This window comes from Pan paniscus, chromosome 20 (assembly GCF_029289425.2).
Source record: "Pan paniscus chromosome 20, NHGRI_mPanPan1-v2.0_pri, whole genome shotgun sequence".
Lineage (NCBI taxonomy): Eukaryota > Metazoa > Chordata > Mammalia > Primates > Hominidae > Pan > Pan paniscus.
In genome coordinates, this window is record NC_073269.2 from 19,654,654 (window position 1) to 19,677,135 (window position 22,482).

Below are 22,482 nucleotides of genomic sequence, written 5' to 3' on the forward strand. Positions count from 1 at the left end.
TTGTAGGAAGGAGAGGCTGTGAAAGAGGTCTTAACGTTCTATAGCTTCATAAATATTGTGCTTCAGAGTGACCAAGATATGGGCCACAGCTGGCCATCCATATGCTGAGAGTTTGATGAGCACATTGCAGGGCATGGAAGATTTCTCGTTTCTTCAGGAATTGAATGCCAAGCATGCCTTCCATAACATCCTGCATAGTGCTGACATGGTGAATTTCTTGAAACACACAGAACAAAGTCTTTTCTTTCCCCTCTAGATGGCTCAAAGATTGTTCAGATTTTCCACGGGCAGAGGGAAGATCTTATTCAGAAGATTTTTCTAGTTAACCTGAAATATATATATATATATATATATATATATATATATATATATATATATATATGTATGTATTTTGTTGTTGAGACAGAGTTTCACTCTTGTTGCCTGGGCTGGAGTGCAATGGCGCAGCCTCGACTCACTGTAACCCCCGCCTCCCAGGTTCAAGCGATTCTCCTGCCTCAGCCTCCCGAGTAGCCAGGATTACAGGCATGCGTCACCACACCCGGCTAATTTTGTATTTTTAGTAGAGACAGGGTTTCACCACGTTGGCCAGGCTGGCCTTGAACTCCTGACCTCAGGTGATCTGCCTGCCTCGGCCTCCCAAAGTGCTGGGATTACAGGTGTGAGCCACTGAGCTGGCCTGAAATATATATATATTTCTAAATATATTTAGAAACATAGATATATTTAGAAGTATATAGATATTTAGAAATATATAGATATTTAGAAATATATAGATATTTAGAAATATATATATTTAGAAATATATAGATATTTAGAAATATATATATTTAGAAATATATAGATATTTAGAAATATAGATATTTAGAAACATATAGATATTTAGAAATATATAGATATTTAGAAATACATATTTAATATCTATATATTTAGAAATATATATTTAATATCTATATATTTAGATATATATATTTAGAAATATATATAAGACTATAGAAAGAAAACCTATAATTTCCATTTTGAAAAAGAAATAAGAAATTAGTTAAATAAGTAGATTATAGCTGCTTGTGCCACAAAAATAAGTAACTATGTGAGATGATAGATATATTAATTTGCTTCACATATAGATAACCATTTTATTATCTATATGTACCCCATAACTTCATAGGTTAAACCTCAATTGTGTGTATACACAATAAAATTTATTAAAAAAAAGAAATTTAAGAAGTCTTTTTTTTTTTTTCTTTTTAGAGACAGGGCCTTGCTCTGTCACCCAGTCTGGAGTGCAGTGGCACCATCTCTGCTCACTGCAACCTCCAACTCCCAGGTTCAAGTGATCCTCCTGCCTCAGCCTCCCAAGTAGCTGCAACTACAGGCATGTGCCACCACGCCTGTCTCATTTTTTAATTTTAATTTTTTGTAGAGATAGGGTCTCACTGTATAGCCCAAGCTGCTGTTGAACTTCTGGGCTCAAGTGATCCTCCCATCTCAACCTCCCAAAAATGCTGGAATTCTAGGTGTGAGCCACCATGTCTGGCCAAGAAGTTTTTAATCATAAGGTTTTCTTACCATATGTATTTGTCAGGGCAACATCAAAAGGCCATATCAGCTTTCATTTTGCTCCATCCTGTTCTTTCTCAGAAGCACCATCTTTGTATGCCTCCTAAACCCCAAGTTACCAAAGTTAAGAGGAAGTAAATGTGTTGCAGTAAAGTATCTATCTGGGCCAGGCGTGGTGACTCACACCTGTAATCCCAGCACTTTGGGAGGCTGAGGCGGGCAGATCACTTGAGGTCAGGAGTTTGAGACCAGCCCGGCCAACATGGTGAAACCCTGTCTCTACTAGAATACAGTAGTAATAATAATAATAAATTAGCTGGGCTTGGTGGCAGGCGCCTGTAGTCCCGGCTACTCGGGAGGCTGAGGCAGGAGAATCGCTTGAACCTGGGAGGCGGGGGTTGCAGTGAGCCAAGATGGTGCCACTGCACTCCAGTCTGGGCGACAGAGTAAAACTCCCTCTCAAAAAAAAAAAAAAAGTTGTATCTGAAGTAGGGTGATTATAGTTAACATTAATCTACCATACATTTCAAAATAGCTAGAAGAGAATAATTTGAATGTTATTAGTACAAAGAAAAGATAAGTATTTAAGGTGATAGATATCTTAGTTACCCTGATTTGCTTATATGAGTGTAGCAAATGATCACATGTACCTAGAAACTATGTATGTCTATTATGGATCAATTAAAAAACATTTAAAAAGATCTATCTGTTTCCAAATGTATGTCTTGACCTCGGAGCTCCAGGGTTTGTGTAATGTTGCTTTAAATGTGGAGTCATAAAAGAAGCCAGGTGGGAAATTAATGAAATGTTAGAAGTGTTATCTATTGTTAATCACATAAGATTTAAAAGAAGAAGCACTGAATTCCTTTTTTTTCCCCCTGAGACAGGGGTCTTGCTTTGTTGCCCAGGCTGGAGTGCAGTGATGGGATCATAGCTCACTGGAGACTTGACCTCCTGGGCTCAAGCAATCCTCCAATCTTAGCCTCCCGGTAGCTGGGACTACAGGCATGCACCACCATGCCTGGCTAATTTTTATATTTTTTGTAGAAACAGAATTTTGCCATGTTACCCAGGCAAAATTGAAGTCCTGAGCTGAAGTGATCTGCCCGCCTCGGCCTCCCAAAGTACTGGGATTACAAGCGTTAGCCACTGCGCCCAGCCTGAATTCCTTTTTTCCATATCTTTTCCATCTCCAATATGAGTTATTTATTCCTAGGTTCATAGGAAACTCAGTGTAATTTCTATGGTTCGAGATGGTCAGCTTCACTTGCTTATATAGTTAGTATTTAATGCATAATTAATATGTGCTCAAGAGATTAATAAATATTGTGCTTCAGGAGATTATTCAGTAGTGATCACAAGACATTTTGTTTTTATGAAACAAGACTGCAGAAAGCCATGGACTGCAGAATAAGAACAAGACACACACATTTTCTTTTCTTTTCTTTTCTTTTTTTTTTTGAGACATAGTCTCATTCTGTCACCCACGCTGGGGTGCAGTGGCTCGATCTTGGCTTTACTACAACCTCTGCCTCCTGGGTTCAAGTGATTCTTGTGCCTCAGCTTCCCAAGTAGCTGGAATTACAGGCGTCCACCACCATGCCTGGCTGGTTTTTGTATTTTTAGTAGAGGTGGGGGTCTTGCCATGTTGGCCAGGCTGGTCTCGAACTCCTGACCTCAAGTGCTCTGCCCGCCTTGGCCTCCCAAAGTGTTGGGATTACAGGCGTGAGCCAGCGTGTCCAGCCAAGGCACATACATTTTCAAACACCAGAGATACCAAGTTTTAGGAAACAGTAGAAGATAAAATGACATTAAGTAATGCAATGGATTTTCTTGGTCCTTTGTCAGTAGTTGGCAGAAGTATCTGATCACACACCTTAAATTTCAGAAGCCTTTGTTGGCTATCTGATGACCTAACTCTAATTCCCTACACAAAAGTACATGTTTCCTTCCTTCAACGTGTATATATCATTTCTAGTGGCTGTGTGGGGTGAAAGGGTGATAAATATTTATGCAAATACCTACAATATGAGGCAGGTTTTGATGATTCTACAATAGGTAAACCCAAACTATATGGGTATGAGAGACAGAATAATGACCCCCCAAAGAGGTTCACATCCCTAATCCCCAGAACCTCTAAATGCTACCTGACATGGAAAAAGAGACTTTGTAGATATGGTTATGAAAAGGATCTTGAGACGGGAAAATTGCCCTGGATTGTCTTGGTGAACCCAATGTAATCATCAAGGTCTTTATAAAGTATGAAGGATGTAGGAGAGTCAAAGACAGGGATGGGCTGGGCGCAGTGGCTCACGTCTGTAATCCCAGCACTTTGGGAGGCCAAGGCGGGCAGATGGCTTGAGGCCAGGAGTTCAAGACCAGCCTGGCCAACATGGTGAAACCCTGTCTCTACTAAAAATACAAAAATTAGCTGGGCATGGTGGCTGGCGCCTATAATCCTAGCTACTCTGGAGGCTGAGGCACGAGAATCACTTGAACCCTGGAGGCAGAGTTTGCAGTGAGCCCAGATGGTGTCACTGCACTCCAGCCTGGGTGACAGAGCGAGTGAGACTCTTGTCTTAAAAAAAAAAAAAGACAGGATGGACAGTCAATAATATGGGAATGTGGAAGGCAGATGCTCATGTTTGGTTGTATGATTGAGAGTATGGAGTTTACAATGTGTCATCATGATGACTTGGATTTGTGTGTGTGTGTGTGTGTGTGTGTGTGTATGTGACATAGGTGGTGAGGGCATTTAGTGAGAACAGAAAAGGAAATAGAAGATCCTGTGTTGGAAACAGGGATTGTGCAGGTTGGATGAAAAAGGTAATGAGGCCAGGCGCAGTGGCTCACGCCTGTAATCCCAGTACTTTGGGAGGCTGAGGCGGGCAGATCCCTTGAGATCGGGAATTTGAGACCAACCTGACCAACATGGAGAAATCCCATCTCTACTAAAAATACAAAATTAGCCAGGCTTGGTGGCGCATGCCTGTAATCCCAGCTACTTGGGAGGTGGAGGCAGGGGAATCGCTTTAACCCAGGAGGCGGAGGTTGCGGTGAGCCGAGATAGCACCATTGCACTCCAGCCTGGGTAACAAGAGCGAAACCCCGTCTCAAAAAAAAAAATAAAGAAAGAAAGAAAGAAAGAAAGAAAGAAAAAGGTAATGAGAGAAATGCAAATGCGGAAAGAGTGCCTGGCAGTATGGTGGGCTTCTTTTCAAGACTTTAAAAAATTTATTATTTATTTATTCACTTTACACAAGGGGTCTTGCTCTGTCACCCAGGCTGGAGTGCAGTGGCACAATCGTAGCTCACTGTGCCTTCAACTCCTGGGCTCAAGTGATCCTCCTGCCTCAGTCTCCCAAGCAACTGGGATTATAGGCATGCACCACCATGCCCAGCTAATTTTTATATTTTCTGTAGAGATGGGATTATAGGCATGCACCACCATGCCCAGCTAATTTTTATATTTTCTGTAGAGATGGGATTTTGCCATGTTGCCCAGGTTGGTCTCCAACTCCTGGGCTCAAGCGATACTCTCGCCTCCCAAGTATCTGGGACTACAGGTATGTGCCACCACGCCCAGCAAATTTTTAAAACTTTTTTATAGAGATGGGGTCTTGTTACATTGCCCAGGCTGAATAGGCTGTTTTTTTTTTTTTTTTTTGGCAGAGTATTGCTGTGTTGCCCAGGGTGGAGTACAGTGGCATGGGGCAATCTTGGCTCACCACAACTTTTACCTCCCCGGCTCAAGCAATTCTTGTGCCTCAGCCTCCTGAGTAGCTGGGATTACAGGTGTGCACCACCACGCCTGGCTAATTTATGTATTTTTAGTAAAGATGGAGTTTTGCCATGTTGGCCAGGCTGGTCTCGAACTCCTGGCATCAGGTGATTTGCTTGCCTTGGCCTCCTGAAGTGCTGAGATTATAGGTATGAGCCACAGTGCCTGGCCCTGAATGGGCTCTTTAAATGTGAAGCAAGACTCAAGAGGCCTAAATCTCACTGGCTGAAGAGACTCTGTACATTTCTTTTTTTTTTTGTTGAGACGGAGTCTCGTTCTGTTGCCCAGGCTGGAGTGCATTGGCGCGATCTCGGCTCACTGCCAGCTCTGCCTCCTGGGTTCACACGATTCTCCTGCCTCAGCCTCCCGAGTAGCTGGGACTACAGTCACCCACCACCACGCCTGGCTAATTTTTTTTTTTTTTTTTGTATTTTTAGTAGAGATGGGGTTTCACCGTGTTAGCCAGGGTGGTCTTGATCTCCTGACTTTGTGATCCGCCTGCCTCGGCCTCCCAAAGTGCTGGGATTACAGGCATGAGTCACTGCGCCTGGCCAAGACTCTGTACGTTTCACACAAATCCAAGTAGTCTTACTTTGCTCATCAGTGAAATGGGGTTAGAATTACACATACAATCTGGAGAAGATGGAAGAAGAGGTGAGAAAAACACAAGAGAACTTTGTATGTCTACATTAATAAATGTTGGTTATTAGTCATCAATGTCATGAATTATCCCATGCCATTGAGGCATAGGATAATATGGCTTCAGGTGATCCCCAAGTTGTCCCGGGCTCAAGTGATCTTCCTGCTTTGGCCTCCCAGAGTGCTGGCATTACAAGCTTGAACCACTGTTCCTGGCTGATTTATAAAAAAGCATTTAAACTGAGATCATTGCTAATGGTTAATGAGTCAAGGAGTCGCTCAAATGTGAACCCTCTTAGGGCATCACCCGCTGATTCCCAGGTTGCCCAGTGTGTTTTTAAAACTTTATTTATTTAATTTTGTTATTTGTATTATTTTTTAGAGAAGAGGTCTTGCTGTCATCCAGGCTGAAATGCAGTGGCACAATCATAGCTCACTGCAGCCTCAAACTCCTGGGCTCAAGTGATCCTCTCACCTCAGCTTCCTGAGTTGCTGGGACTACAGATGCACACCACCACCCTCAGCTAATTTTTAAATGCTTTATAGGGACGAGGTGTCACTGGGTTGCTTAGGCTAGTCTTGAACTCTTGGCCTCAAGCAGTTGTCCTGCCTCAGCCTCCTAAAGTGCTGGGATTACAGGCATGAGCCACCATCGCTGGCCCCATTACTGCTTTTCTTTCTGAGTTTTGCAGTGGGTAGAGGGTGCTGAGTAGAGGCACTGCCCACTACCCACTACTAAGTAGTAGTTGGTAGAGGCGGACTTGTTAAGAAAGCCTAAATCCCAGTTAACACTTATTTCTGTTTAATTCATAAATATGTACAGCATTTCCTCCCATGCTTGCCTTATTGGGTGGTGGTGCCAAGTGACTGTGAGATAGACTTGTATGTAGAGGAAAGGGATAGGGTAAATGCTTCTGGGTAGAATGTGCATCACTGCTTCAGATCAATTCCTGCTCATTTAGTTAACCATGCATGGCACACAGTAGGTGTCCAATAGGAGTGTTTGTGTGTGAGAGTCAAACTAAGCACAGTTCCCTAAGGAGTAAGAGCCAAGGATTTTTTTTTTTTTTTTTTTTTTAATTTTTGGGATAGGGTCTCACTCTGTTGCCTGGGCTGGAGTGCAGTGGCATGATCATGGCTCACTACAGCCTCAACCTACTGGGCTCAAGTGATTGTCCCACCTCAGCCTCCCGAGGAGTAGCTGGGACTACAGGTGCATGCCACCATGTCTGGCTAATTTTTATTTTTATTTTTTGTAGAGATGGGATCTTGCTATGTTGCCCAGGGTCATCTTGCACTCCTGGCCTCAGGTGATCCTCTTGCCTAGGCCTCCCAAATGCTGGGATGACAGGCTATGACTGATTTAAAAAAAAAACATTTAAACTGAGATCATTGCTAATGGTTAATGAGTCAAGGCGTACTCAGATGCGAGCCTTTCTAGGGCATTGCCTGCTGTATTCCCAGGTTTCCTTGTGTGATAGGCACATGCTCCTCAGGTGGGTCGGTTAGTGAAGTGCTCTGGAGCAATGCGTGATCTTACCGTGCTGGGTTTGGAGGTGTCAGCCTTAGCACTGCTGGAGAGTGTGTGCATCTCAGACTCAGTTTGCAATTTCCTGATCCCTTTGGACCATTTCCCATATTGCTCCCGGACCTGCAGAGGCAAAGCGTGTACTGGGTCAGCTCACAGAGACCAGTGAGGACAGGAAGAGTCCTGGGTGGGAGCTGGGCAGTGGTACCTGCTGGCTGAGGAGGCAGTACACCAGGAAGATGAAGACACCCTGCAGGCTGTTGATGATGGTGAAGAGGTAGGCCATGACCCGGGCAGCCGGACCCACCTGCAAGATGCCCAGACACCACGTGCAGCCCAGGATGAACAGCTGAGCTGTCGCTTTAAATGCCAGCATCCTGGATTGAGTAAGAAAGGAGGCTGGTGATGCACCCAGAGAAAGAGAATCAAGGCTATTTCATCTGTGCCCATGGAGTCCCCTGCCCTCCCCTATAGATGATTTCTCAGACTGGGCTGTGGTCAGCTTAGATCTTTACTGTCAACTATAGCCCACAGTAGAAATGCCACCTGGGGTTGGCCACGGTGGCTCATGCCTGTAATCCCAGCACTTTGGGGGGCCAAGGCAGGTGGATCACCTGAGGTCAGGAGTTCGAGACCAGCCCGACCAACATGGTGAAACCTGGTCTCTACTAAAAAAATACAAAAATTAGCCAGGCGTGGTGGGGGGGCGCCTGTAATCCCAGCTACTCAGGAGGCTGGGGCAGTAGAATTGCTTGAACTCAGGAGGCGGAGGTTGCAGTGAGTCAAGATAGAGCCACTGCACTCCAGCCTGGGAGTGACAGAGCGAGACTCCGTCTCAAAAAAAAAAAAGGATTATTTTTGAATATGCAAAGAGATTTCTGTGTTCATGAACTACACAGTCTCTTCAAATCACCAATATGACCAAAGCATGACATACAAAATTTGGAAAGGATAATGATAGGAATCTAGAAGAAAGTTCATTAATTTTGCACAAGGGTGCCTGGAACAACAAACTGCTCAAACCCTGTAGAGGAATTATTTTTATTTTTATTTATTTATTTTTTTGAGATGGAATCTCGCTCTGTCACCCAGGCTGGAGTGCAGTGGCGTGATCTCGGCTCACTGCAACCTCCGCCTCCCAGGTGAAGTGATTCTCCCACCTCAGCCTCCTGAGTAGCTGGGATTATAGATGCCTACCACCATTCCTGGCTAATTTTTGTATTTTTAGTAGAGATGGGGTTTCACCATGTTGGCCAGGCTGGTCTTGAACTCATGACCTCAAGTGATCCACCTACCTCGGCCTCCCAAAGTGTTAGGATTACAGGTGTGAGCCACCATGCCCGGCCCCCGTAAAGGATTTAATGTTGATTAGGATTTTCCCAGAGGGAGGATTGCATGAGAAGTGATGAGGAGCCTGAACTGAGGGTACGGTATGAAGGTGCAGGCTGGGCTGTGGGAACAGGCATGAAAATGTACGTGTTCTTTGCATTTTTTTTTTGAGTTGGAGTCTTGCTCTGTCACCTAGACTGGAGTGCAGTGGCGCAATCTCGGCTCACTGCAACCTCTGCCTCTCAGGTTCAAACAATTCTCCTGCCTCAGCCTCCGGAGTAGCTGGGATTACAGGCACCCGCCACCACGCCCAGCTAATTTTTGTATTTTTAGTAGAGATGGGGTTTCACCACGTTGATCAGGCTGGTCTCTTTGGCCAGGCTGGTCCCGAACTCCTGACCTTGTGATCTGCCCCCGCCCCTCAGCTTCCCAAAGTGCTGGGATTACAGGCATGAGCCACCATGCCCGGCCTTCTTTGTGCTTTTGTTATAGGACTGCTGACAAAAGTCCAAAGAAGTTTTTAACCTTTTAGTTCATTGATTCGTAATGTTTGTACATCTTTGTGGGGACATATGTGATATTTTGTTAACATGCATAGAGTGTGTCATGATTAAGTCAGAGTATTTGGGGTATCCGTCACTTCGCGTGTCTACCATTTGTATGTGTTGGGAACACTTCAAATTCTCCCCTCTAGCTATTTTGAAATATACAACATATCGTGAACTAGAGTCACCCTACTCTGCCATCCAACATTATAACTTATTCCTTCTATCTGACTGTATGTTGTACCCATTAACCAACCTCTCTTCATCGCCTTGCCCACTCACATACCCTTTCCAGACTCTGGAATCTATCATTCTACTTTATTTTTATTTTTAGTTTTTGAGGCAGAGTCTCACTCTATTGCCCAGGCTGGAGTGCAGTGGTGTGATCTCGGCTCACCGCAACCTCCGCCTCCTGGGTTCAAGCGGTTCTCCTGCCTCAGCCTCCCGAGTAGCTGGGACTACAGGTGCCTGCCACCATGCCCGGCTAACTTTTATCATTCTACTTTCTGCCTCCACAAGATCAGCTTCTTCGGCTCCTCTCTATGTAAGTGACAACCTGTGGTATTTGTCTTTTTGTGCCTGGCTTATTTCACTTAAGAGAGTGACCTCCAGTTTCATCCATGTTGCTGCAAATGACATGGTTTCATTCTGTTTTGTGATCGAATCGTATCCTATTTTGTATATATACCATTTACCGGTCAATGAAGATTCTTCCTGTTGCTCTGGGATTCACAGACTGAGATTAGACATGGACAAAACATGTTGCATGGGGTCTCAACAGGATACCACTGAATCTGTGATGGCTGCCATAGAAGGATGGCTGCGTCTGTTTTTTCTGGGTCCCTTCCAAAGACCCTGAGAAGGGACCTCAGTGGCTGCTGAGGCACATGGCTTGGCTCTTGGGAACCATACATGTCTGTGTGGTTATCACCCCCTTCTCCATCTTACCTTGTGTTCCGGAGGGTGGACACTTCACTATTGAGGGAGGAGAGTCTGTTTTTCAAAATCCAGAGAGTCACCAGAAAGAGAACTAAATTCATCTTCAGAAAACCACAGAAGATTTGTTGAATAGATTTTGAAACCCGTTATCTCTTTTTTTTTTTTTTTCAGACAGGGTCTTGCTCTGTTGCCCAGGCTGGAGTGTGGCGGTGCAATCTCAGCTCACTGCCACCTCTGCCTCCCGGGTTTGAGCGATTCTCCTGTCTCAGCCTCCCGAGTACAGGCACCCACCACCACGCCTGGCTAATTTTTGTATTTTTAGTAGAGACAGGGTTTCACCATGTTGGCCAGGCTGGTCTTGAACTCCTGACCTCAAGTGATCTGCCTGCCTCGGCCTCCTAAAGTGCTGGGATTACAGGCGTGAGCCACCACACCGGGCCTGAAGCCCATTATCTCTTCATCCTAGCCTGTCTAATATGAATTATACACGTAAGTCTTTTTCTTAAATATTGAGTAACAGTGTTGAGTTTGAAGATTCAAGAGTGGTCTTAGGAAACCTAACCCAACCCATGACAACCCAGGGGACATTCCTGCTCTTGTCACCATCTTTATTATCTTGTTTTTCTAATGACCCTCAGCGGGGCAGCGAGGATGCTCAGATGATGTCACTCACAGAGAAGATGGCGCAGACAGGTCCAAGGAAGCCCCATATAAATCCCTTTTCTGGTTGGAGCCAGCAGCTGAAAAAAGAGAGATAAAAAAAAAATGCGTCAGTTTTTGGAGATATGGAACAGTTATGTAAATCTATTCCATCCCTCCTCACCACTTCCTCACTTCCTTCCTACGTCAACAATATTGAGTGTTTCTTTAGTGATAGGGTCTGTGGTTGGCTCTGAAGATACAGTGGTGGAGAAAATGAACACGGTCTTAGATCCCCAAAATTTCAACTCAAGGAAGATACACACAATCAGACACATTCAAACAATGAAACAAAAATGGAAGGTTGTGCCAGGCACAGTGGCTCACACCAGGAGTTTGGGAGGCCGAGGTGGGAGGATTGCTTGAGACCAAGAGCTTGAGACCAGCCTGAGCAACATATCAAGACCCCGTTTCTACAAAAAATAAAAAAATAGCCGGGTGTGGTGGCTCACACCTGTATTCCCAGTTACTTGGGAGACTGAGGTGGGAGGATCGCTTGAGTCCAGGAGGTTGAGACTGCAGTGAGCTGTGATTGCACTACTGCACTCCAGCCTGGGCAACAGAGCAAGACCTATATTGCAGCATTTTAAAATGGCTGAATGAGGCCAGGTGCAGTGGTTCACACCTGTAATCCCAGCACTTTGGGAGCCGAGGCGGGTGGATCATTTGAGATCAGGAGTTTGAGACCAGCTTGCCCAATGTGGTGAAATCCTTTCTCTACTAAAAACACACAAAAAATGAGCTGCGTGTGGTGGCGCATGGCTGTAATCTCAGCTACTCGGGAGGCTGAGGCATGAGAATTGCTTGAACCCAGGAAGCAGAGAGCAGAGGTTGCAGTGAGCCAAGATGGCACCACTGCACTCCAGCCTGGGTGACAGAGTGTTTCTAAATAAATAAATAATGACTGAATGGTCTCTTAGCGTTCCTTTTTATGGCTGAATAACATTTCATTGTGGATATATTACGTTTTGTTCATTCATTCATCAGTGATAAGCATTGTTTCCAATTTTTGACTATTCTAAATACTGCTTCTATGAGCATTCATGTACAACATTTTTCTAAACATTTATTTTAGGTTCAGAGGTACATTTTGTAGGTTTGTTATGTAGGTAAAATGCATGTTGCGGCGGTTTGGTGTGCAGATTATTTCGTCACCCAGGTCATCAGCACAGTACTCTATAGGCCGTTTATTTATCCTCGCCCTCCTCCCACTCTCCACCCTCAAGTAGGCTTCGGTGTCTGAAGTTTCCTTGTTTGTGTCCATGGGTACCCAATGTTTAGCTCCTACTTATAAGTGAGAACATGCGGTATTTGATTTTCTGTTCCTGCATTAATTCACTTAGGATAATGGCCTCCAGCTCCATCCATATTGCTGCAAAGGACATGATCTTGTTATTTTATTTTATTTTATTTTATTGAGATGGAGTCTCGCTCTGTGGCCAGGCTGGAGTGCAATGGAGCCATCTTGGCTCACTGCAAACTCCACCTCCCAGGTTCAAGCGATTCTTGTGCCTCAGCCTCCCAAGTAGCTGGGATTACAGGCACCCACCACCACGCCCAGCTAACTTTTGTATTTTTAGTAGAGACGGGGTTTCACCATGTTGGCCAGGATGGTCTCAATCTCTTGACCTTGTGATCTGCTCGCCTCGGCCTCCCAAAGTGCTGGGATTCCAGGCGTGAGCCACCGCACCATCTCGTTATTCTTTATGGCTGCATCATGTACAAGTTTTTTTGTGGACATCGTTTTCATTTGTTTTGGGTATATACCTGGGTCATATGGTAGCTTTATGGTTAACTTTTGGAGGATTAGTGTTAATAGTTCACAAAACCAAAAACGGAAAAAGAGGAAGCACTTTCCAAATCTTCTACGAGGCCAGTATTACTCTGACACCAAACCCAGAAATAGACATCATAAGAAAAGAAAACTGCAGACCAAAATCCCTTATGAAAATGAATGCAAAAATCCTCAAAAAAATACTAGCCGACCAAGTCCTGCAACATATTAAAAGGATTATATACCCTGACCAGGTGGTAATTATCCCAGGAATGTTAGGCTAGTTTAACATCTAATCATCCATCAATGTAATACACATATTAATAGAATAAAGGATTAAAGTTATATGATCACATTATAGTTATATAATTATGTAATCATGTAATTATAAGATCACATTATAATTATATAACCATATAATTAGCCATATATAACCATATAATATTCCCCAGGACTCAAAGGTAAATAATTAATCATATATAACCATATAATTATATAACCATATAATTATAATGTGATCATATAATTTTAATCCTTTATTCTATTAATATGTGTATTAATAAAATAAAGAATTAAGGAAGCATATAATTATGCTTATATAATTATATATAATTATATATGATATATACATATATAATATAATTATAATGATATGATAATATATGATTATACAATTTAATGTGATCATATTATTTATAGTTATGTAATATAATTATTTATAGTTATGTAATATAATTATTTATAGTTATGTAATATAATATTTATAGTTATGTAATATAATATTTATAGTTATGTAATATAATTATTTATAGTTATGTAATATAATTATTTAGTTATGTAATATAATTATTTATAGTTATGTAATATAATTATTTATAGTTATGTAATATAATTATTTATAGTTATGTAATATAATTATTTATAGTTATGTAATTATTTATAGTTATATAATTATTTATAGTAATATAATTATTTATAGTTATGTAATATAATGATTTAGTTATATAATTATTTATAGTTATGTAATACAATTATTTATAGTTATATAATTATTTATAGTTATGTAATATAATTATTTATAGTTATATAATTATTTATAGTTATGTAATATAATTATTTATAGTTATATAATTATTTATAGTTATGTAATATAATTATTTATAGTTATATAATTATTTAGAATTATATAATTATTTATAGTTATATAATTATTTATAGTTATATAATTATTTATAGTTATATAATTATTTATAGTTATATAATTATAGTTATGTTATATAATTATTTATAGTTATATAATATTAATATATAAATTACACAGATATATATTTATATAAAAATTACATATAAAATAATCTAATATAATTATATAATTATATGATTATATAATTATGTGATCATATAATTTTTACCCCATATAATTAAAAATTATATGCTTCGGAAAAGCATTTGACAAAATCAAACACTCTTTCTTCATCAAAATACCGAACACATGAGGAATAGAAAAGAATTTCTTTAACCTGAAAAAGGGTATCTATGAAAAATCCTCAGCTAACATCATACATTAATGAGGATAGAGTCAATGCTTTCTCCCTAAGTTCAGGAGCAAGACAAAATTGTCTGCTGTTCTAGTAAACAGTGTCCTGGAGGTTTCAACCAGTGCGATTGGCAAACAAACAAACAAACTAGCTAGAAAAGTACCTGGCACAAAGTAAGCATCTCATAAATCTTAACTATGACAATATCAATTATTTTAGTTATTCAAATCAGGTCTACTTTTTCAAATGAAAAATTGGAGCATCCTAAAAGATTTAGATAAAGTAGGTTAGATTTTTAAAAAATGCTGTCTTGAGCACTTTGATTTCATTCTTACTATTTCAGTGAGAGAGATTTAAATGCATTATCCCTAACTATTATTATTATTTTTTAGAGACAAGGTCTCTCTCTGTTGCTCAGGCTGGAGTGCAGTGGTGCAATCATAGCTCACTGCAACCTCGAACTCCTGGGCTCAAGCGATCCTCCCACCTCAGCCTCCTGAGTAGCTAGGACTACAGGTGTGTGCCAGTAGGCCCTGCTAATTTTTTAAATTTTGTAAAGAAGGGGTCTTGCTGTGTTGCCCAGGCTGGTCTCAAGATCCTGGGCTCAAGTGATCCTCCTGTGTCAGCCTCCCAAAGCACAGGGATTCCAGGTGTGAGCCACTGAGCCTGACCCTCCTTAATTATTATAATCTTCTAGCAGAAAGATGCCCTAGGGATTATCACATAGTGTCTTTGTCCTATTCATGCTTTCCAAAGACTTGCCCTTTATTTCATTCAGAAAATTTCCGAAAACCCTCTTCTACAATGCCTAGCTTGAAATGTAATTGAAATAAACTCAATAGCTAAGAATAAGGAGCTGCAGTGTAATCCAACCAATAGAGCCTAAAATCCCTACTGATCTAATTAAAAGCAGGTGTCATAAAAATGCTATCTAGGTTCTAGCAATGGCCATGGTTATGCCGGAGAAGATATAAGGATTGTGAGAATTTGCACTAACCGGGAAGGTGTTCCATAAAGGTGAGGCCTGGAGGCTGCAGAGATGGCCACTGTCACAGCTGGGACTCCGTAGCCCACAGGGAACATGAGCTTCTTCATGAATCTGTTGATGCTTGAGTAGTTGACCACCGTCAGGTTCCGTGCAGTGAGGAAGAGGTACAGGGCCTCCAGCAGCATCCAGGTGAAGGCGGCCAGGTAGAGATAGTGCAAGGTACCGGCGATGATGGAGCACAGCACCTGGCGGAGAAGTAAAAGACGCCCAGAGCGGCGGTCAGATTTGAGTGTGGCCCGTGGCTTCTCCTGTACCATGTTGTTGGGGAGAATTCTGAGATATTTGATGGCATTATAGAGAATATTTGCTGTGTAGTTGAGTCAGGCAATGGGAAATTGGTGGTGTTCTCTTCTAATATTCCCCAGGACTCAAGGGCCTATATATATATACGTGTATATATACGTATACACACACACACACACACATATATATATATATATTTTTTTTTGAGACGGAATTTCACTCTTGTTGCCCAGGCTGGCGTGCAATGGTGCGATCTCGGCTTACCACAACCTCCACCTCCTGGGTTCAAGAGATTCTCTTGCTTCAGCCTCCTGAGTAACTGGGATTACAGGTATGCGCCACCATGCCTGGCTAATTTTGTATTTTTAGTAGAGACGGGGTTTCTCCATGTTGGTCAGGCTGGTCTCAAACTCCCGACCTGAGGTGATCCGCCCACCTCAGTCTCCCAAAGTGCTGGGACTACAGGCATGAGCCACCACGCCCAGCCGGGCTATTATATTAAGGAATCAAATGCCGCATCATTCCATGAGCCAGCGTGTCCTGCGTCAAGGAAGGGAGCCCTCTGGAACACCGCTGTCAATACCTTGTGTCCGGTTTGATCAATTGCCACGAGGAAGAGGAGGTGGGCCAGGAAGAGGCAGAGCGAGAGCTGCAGATGCAGTGAGGTGCTGGTGTTCTGGATGGCTTTACACAGGAGAAAAGTGAGGGCCGCCAGGAGGAGGCACAGCAGAGAGAAGCTCAGCCCCATGTAGGTGATGACAGTCAGCACGGGATCCTCCTCCTGGGACCCGGAAAAGAAGAGTTCACAGTGATGCTTTCCTGCTCTGGGGTAATGACCCCACCACCATTTAAAATTTTTACTTTGGCATAGCAAATTCAAGAATGAGGGAGCCAGGTAAATTTGTGAAGATGTCACCAATTTAATTTAATTTGCGAAGGTGTCACCCGAGCCTCATGGGTGGCTGGGAATACAGGCGTAGTCATGTAGGTGACAACGGGTGTGCATTATAGTCATGTATGGCACCATGCCCTGCTAATTTTTTTTTTTTTGACAGTCTTGCTCTGTCGCCCAGGCTGGAGTGCAGTGGTGCGATCTCTGCTCACTGCAGCCTCTGTCTCCTCGGTTCAAGCGATTCTCATGTCTCAGCCTCCCAAGTAGTTGGGATTACAGGCACGTGCCTCCACGCCAGGCTAATTTTTGTATTTTTAGTAGAGACAGAGTCACACCATGTTGGCCAGGCTGGTCTTGAACTCCTGATCTCGTGATCCACCCGCCTCGGCCTCCCAAAGTGCTGGGATTACAGTCGTGAGCCACCACATCCGTCCTAATTTTTTTTTTTTAATTTTTGTAGAGACAGGGTCTTTCTGTGTTGCACAGGCTGGTCTCGAATTCCTGGGCTCAAGTGATCCTCCCGTTTCAGCCTCCCAAAGCACAGAGATTCCAGGTGTGGGCCCGTTAGGTTTTGAAGGGAAAGTGAGGGTTAAAGAAAGACAGAGAGTTGGCAGCTCTACAGCAATGCAGGTTTATGTCCAGCACGAGACCTGTGGAGGGGGGAGCTAGCTTCGTGCCAGAACCCACTGCCGCTTACAGGCTGGGGTAATTACAGTTCTGGGCGGGAGGGGCTGGGCGGTATGGCTTGCTACCCGGGAGGATATTGATAAGATGTTCCTGTCATGGAAAACAAAAGGGTGGTTTGGCCCTTTCTCCCGCAGGATATGATGATGATGTCCCTTGGATCTACTCTAAGTGATGAGATAAGAAAGTCAGGTGGGCGAGGTGTGGTGGTTCCCACCTGTAATACTAGCACTTTGGGAGGCCGAGGCGGGTGGATTACTTGAGGTAAGGAGTTCAAGACCAGCCTGGCCAACTTGGTGAAACCCCATCTCTAGTAAAAATACAAAAATTAGCCGGGCATGGTGGTGCATGCCTGTAGTCCCAGCTACTCAGGAGGCTGAGGCAGGAGGATCCCTTGAACCCAGAAGGTCAAGGCTGCAGTGAGCTATGACTGTGCCACTGCACTCCAGCCTGGGTGACAGAGACGCTGTCTAAAAAAAAAAAAAAGGCAGAGTTTACCCTGGGTGGGCCAGACCTAATCAGATGAGTCTTTACAAGATCTGGGCTCTTCCTGGAGAATCAGATTCAAAACTTGTGACGGTTAATACTGGGTATCAACTTGATTGGATTGAAGGATACAAAGTATTGATCCTGGGTGTGTCTGTCAGGGTGTTGCCAAAGGAAATTAACATTTGAGTCAGTGGACTGGGAAAGGCAGATCCACTCTTAATCTGGGTGGGCACCGTCTAATCAGCTGCCAGCGTGGCTAGAATATAAGCAGGCAGAAATTTATCTATCTATCTATCTATCTATCTATCTATCTATCTATCTATCTGTGTATCTATCTATTCCATTAGTTCTGTCTCTCTAGAGAACCCCGACTAATACAAAGCTTAAGAGGGATTCTGCGTGAGGAAATTTTTTTCCTTGTCCTCCAGATAGGAATGCTAGAAGTTTGCCAGAGGGTCATGTGAGAAGGGATGTGAGTGGCCTCTAGGAACTGAATGTGATGCCTTCCTGACAGCTAAGAAAGTGAGACTTCAGTCCTACAATTACAAGAAACTGAATTCTGCCAGCAACCAGGGAGCTTGGAGAAGGACCTCAAGTCTCAGATGAAATGGCAGCCCTGGGGGTGGGGTGACATGATGATTTCAGTCTTGTAAGACCCTGAGCAGAAAAGCCATCTTGCTATGCCAGCTTGCTGACCCAGAGCTGTGAGATAATGCATATATTGTTTTAAAAGGCTGCTATGTCTCTGGGGATTTGTTACACGGCAATAAATGCAGAGTGTATCCCCTCCTAAGGGTCTCACCTGCACATCGTAGTGGGCCATGAGGACGGCAAAGCTGCTCAGGTGGGTGCAACGGCAGATGGTGCTGGTGTCTCTGGTGCCTATTGTGCTGCAGCCTGTGGTGGCCCAGTGACCACATCCATTCTGGCCATGCTCCCAGAAGACACAGAGCACCTTCTGTCTCGGGATCACTGACTGCAGGAACAGAACACAGGTGTGGGCTGGGCATTGTGGCTCACGCCTGTAATCCCAGCACTTTGGGAGGCTGAAGCAGGTGGATCACTTGAGGTCAGGAGTTTGAGACCAGCCTGGCCAACATGGTGAAACCCCATCTCTACTAAAAAAAAAAAAAAAAAACAAAAAAACCCACAAAAATTAGCTGGGCGTGGTAGCACACACCTGTAGTCCCAGCTAGTAGGGAGGCTGAGGCAGGAGAATCGCTCGAACCTGGGAGGCGGAGACTGCAGTGAGCTGAGATCATGCCACTGCACTCCAGCCTGGCTGACACAGCGAGACTCTGTCTCAATAAAAAAAAGAACACAGGTGTGAGCTGGTGGGTCAGATGCTCAGAAATGCTTACCCAAAGCCGGCTTGGGAAGGACTGACTTTCCTGGGGAGATAATGTACCCGTAACAGAGACCCCTGAGCCCCAGGGCTGAGCTGAGCAGCAAGGCTATGCCTGGACTCAGACTATTCACCCATCCACCAACTCCACCAGCACTCACACGGTGGGAGAAGGTGAAGGTAACTGGGGAGCTGAGGTTTTGGGTGTCGTTGTTGCTCAGAAAGGCAGAGATCACATCTGAGAGCAGGATAGGGGAGCCGTCCTGCAGCAAGCCCTGGTGTGTCTCATGCAGAAGCACCTGCTTCTCAGGTTCCAGGACCAGGGGGGCCTCAGCCAGCAACTTGCCCATCCCTGGAATGGAGACAAGGCCCACCACAGAAAAGCCTGCAGGGCGAGGCCAAGGTTGAATCTTGGAGTAGGTTGAATCTCTGGGTCCACACCAGAGTTCCTCTGCCCTGCACAGAACTTTCTACTCAGATGGGCTACCTTCCTTTGGCTTCACCCCTCCCACACTTTCCTTCAATCTTTAGTTCTATGTGTATCACATCCTGCAGGACAAGGCCACGGTTAATATCTCGGGGTCCCCAACAAGGTCCGTTCCTCCTCAGCTGGACTCTCCTCTTACAGCCCCACTCCAAACATCCCACACTTCCCTTTAATCTTTTAATCTCTTATTTTTCACATTCTTGGGCATCTTTTCCCACCATGAAGCTTCACTGACCACCTCCCCATCTCAGCCATTACCTGGGTCACCAGATTTCTGTGCCTGATTCCAGTCCAGCTGCATCACTGCCTGATTCTGTCTCAAGGTGACACTCCTGTCTACTTGCTTCTGCACCTCCAGGGACAATTCTATGAGTTGTGGGAATTATATAAGGGGAGTTAGGTTAGGAATTGTGCCTGTAGTGGTTGATATACTATGACTTAATGTATATACTATATACATATATAGTCTGAAGTTACAAAATATCAGAAGAGAATAGTGTGAGCAACTGTGTATCTACAAAGTAGGTAACCTAGATGAAATGGACACATTCCTAGTGACACACAAACCACTGAAACCAACTCAAGAAGAAATAGAAGATCTGAACAGACCTATAACAGATTAAATCAGTAATCAAAACCTCTCAAAACTAACAGCCCAGACCAGATGACTTCACTGGTGAGTTCTACCAATAGCTTAAGCAAGAATGAACATGAATCTTTTACCTTTCTAAAAATATGGAAGAGGAGGAAACACTATTTAAGTAATTTTATGAGGCTAATATTGCTCTGATAACAAAACCAGATGAAGACATCACAAGAAAATAAAATTATAGACCAATATTTCTTATGGACATAGATGCAAAAATTTTCAGCAAAAATATTAGGAATACATTTTACGAAGGAGACTCAAGACTTATAGGAAAGTTTTTTGAGTATTTTTTTTTTTTTTGAGACAAATTCTCACCTGTTGGTCAGGCTAGAGTGCAGTGGCATGATCATAGCTCACTGCAGTCTCCTGGGCTCAACCAATCCTTCCACCTCAGCCTCCCAAGTAGCTGGCACTACAGGTGCTCACTACCACACCCAGCTAATTTTTAAATTTTTTGTGGAGATCGTGTTCCAGTATGTTTCCAAGGCTGGGCTTGAACTCCTGGGCTCAAGCAATTCTCCCACCTTGGTGGCCTCTGACAATATTGGGCGTGAGCCACTGCTTCTGGCCTACAAAAGTGTTTGAAAGAAATAAAAGGCCCTCTCTAAATGGAAAGACAGCCTATGTTCATGGATTGGAAAACTTTCTATTGTTAAGATAGCAATACTCCCCCAAAGTGGTCTAGAGACTCAATGCAATCCCTATCAATATTTTAGCCTATTATTACTTTGCAGAATAAGAAAAGTTCATCTTAAAATTCATATGGTGTTGTAAGGAATCCAAATACCCAAAAACAATCTTGAAGAACAAGAAGGTTGGCGAATTCACACTTCCTGATTCCAAAACTTACTACAAACTGACAGTAATACTGGCATAAGGACATAACAGAATAGAATTGAGAGTCCAGGAATAAACCCATCCATCTTATGGTCAGTTGATTCTCAACAAGGGGTGCCAAGACTATTCAATGGGGGAAAGAATAATCTCTTCAACAAATAGTGCTGGGATTACTGGATAGTAACATGAAAATAAGGAAGTTTTAACCCTACCTCACACAACAAACAAAAATTAACTCAAAATAAGCCAGTGACCTAAGCTTAGAAGCTAAAACTAGAACACTTAGGAGGAAACAGGGGTAAATCTTCCTGGTCTTGGATGCGGTAATGAATTCTTTTTTTATTTTTATTTTTGAGACGGAGTCTTGCTCTGTCATCCAGGCTGGAGTGTAGTGGCACACTCTCAGCTCACTGCAACCTCCGTGTCCCAGGTTCAAGCAATTCTCCTGCCTCAGCTTCCTGAATAGCTAGGATTACAGTCATGTGCCAACACACCTGGTTAATTATTTTTATTTTTATTTTTAGTAAGGACAGGGTTTCGCCTTGTTGGCCAGGCTGGTCTCAAACTCCTGACCTCAGGTGATCCGCCCGCATTGGCCTTCCAAAGTGCTGGGATTACAGGCGTGAGCCACCACCCCCTGTCAATGAATTCTTAAATATGACACCAATTGCACATGCAACAAAAGAAAAATTAGATAAAATAAATGTCTTCAAAATTTAAAACTTCTATTCATTAAAGTGAAAAGACAAGAAAATGAAAAGACAATCTACAGAATGGGAGAAAATATTTTGCAAATCATTCATCTCAGATGATCTACTATCCGAATGTTTAAAGAATGCTTACAACTGGACAACCAAAAGACAAACAGCACAATTAAAAATAGGCAAAGGATTTGAATAGACATTTCTCCAAAAATGACATGCAAATGGTGAGCAAACACATGAAAAGATGTTAAACATCATTAGTTATTAGGGAAGGGCAAATCAAAACCACAATGAGGTATCATCTCACTAGTGAAGTGGTGTAAATACCCAAGTTTCACTGTTTCACACCAGGGAAATTGAGGATGTGGACACATAAGAAGTTAGTTTAAGAGTGGAGATTTAATAGGCGAAAGAAAAAAAGAATAGCTCTGGCTGGGCGCAGTGGCTCACGCCTGTAATCCCAGCACTTTGGGAGGCTGAGGAGGGAGGATCACGAGGTCACGAGATCGAGACCAACCTGGATAACATGGTGAAACCCCGTCTCTACTAAAAATACAAAAAAATTAGCTGGGCATGGTGGTGGGCGCCTGTAGTCCCAGCTACTCGGGACGCTGAGGCAGGAGAATGGCGTGACCCCGGGAGGCGGAGCTTGCAGTGAGCCGAGATCGCGCCCCTGCACTGCAGTCTGGGGGACACAGCACGACTCCGTCTCAAAAAAAAGAAAAAGAAAAAGAAAAAGAGAATAACTCCCTCTCCTGCAGAGAGACAGGGG

The 22,482-nt window shown here is 43.2% G+C and overlaps 1 protein-coding gene across 3 annotated transcripts in view; it reads right to left on the reverse strand.

Moving 5' to 3' along the window:
• Positions 1 to 902: 902 nt before the first annotated feature.
• The window catches only part of LOC100974936 (adhesion G protein-coupled receptor E2), a 42,694-nt gene continuing 21,114 nt past the window's right edge, over positions 903 to 22,482 (reverse strand). The window contains exons 7-16 of one of the 3 annotated variants that reach the window (XM_055104363.2): positions 19,779 to 19,886; positions 19,195 to 19,418; positions 18,491 to 18,664; positions 16,207 to 16,404; positions 15,330 to 15,565; positions 10,995 to 11,061; positions 10,331 to 10,422; positions 7,717 to 7,885; positions 7,521 to 7,631; positions 903 to 1,663 (exon numbers count right to left, since the gene is read on the reverse strand). In XM_055104363.2, the coding sequence (XP_054960338.2) occupies positions 1,613 to 1,663; positions 7,521 to 7,631; positions 7,717 to 7,885; positions 10,331 to 10,422; positions 10,995 to 11,061; positions 15,330 to 15,565; positions 16,207 to 16,404; positions 18,491 to 18,664; positions 19,195 to 19,418; positions 19,779 to 19,886 (1,430 nt within the window). In that variant the 3' untranslated portion in view covers positions 903 to 1,612. The remainder of the gene's footprint in view (positions 1,664 to 7,520; positions 7,632 to 7,716; positions 7,886 to 10,330; positions 10,423 to 10,994; positions 11,062 to 15,329; positions 15,566 to 16,206; positions 16,405 to 18,490; positions 18,665 to 19,194; positions 19,419 to 19,778; positions 19,887 to 22,482) is intronic. The other 2 variants (XM_055104362.2, XM_055104361.2) reach the window with 2 other exon arrangements.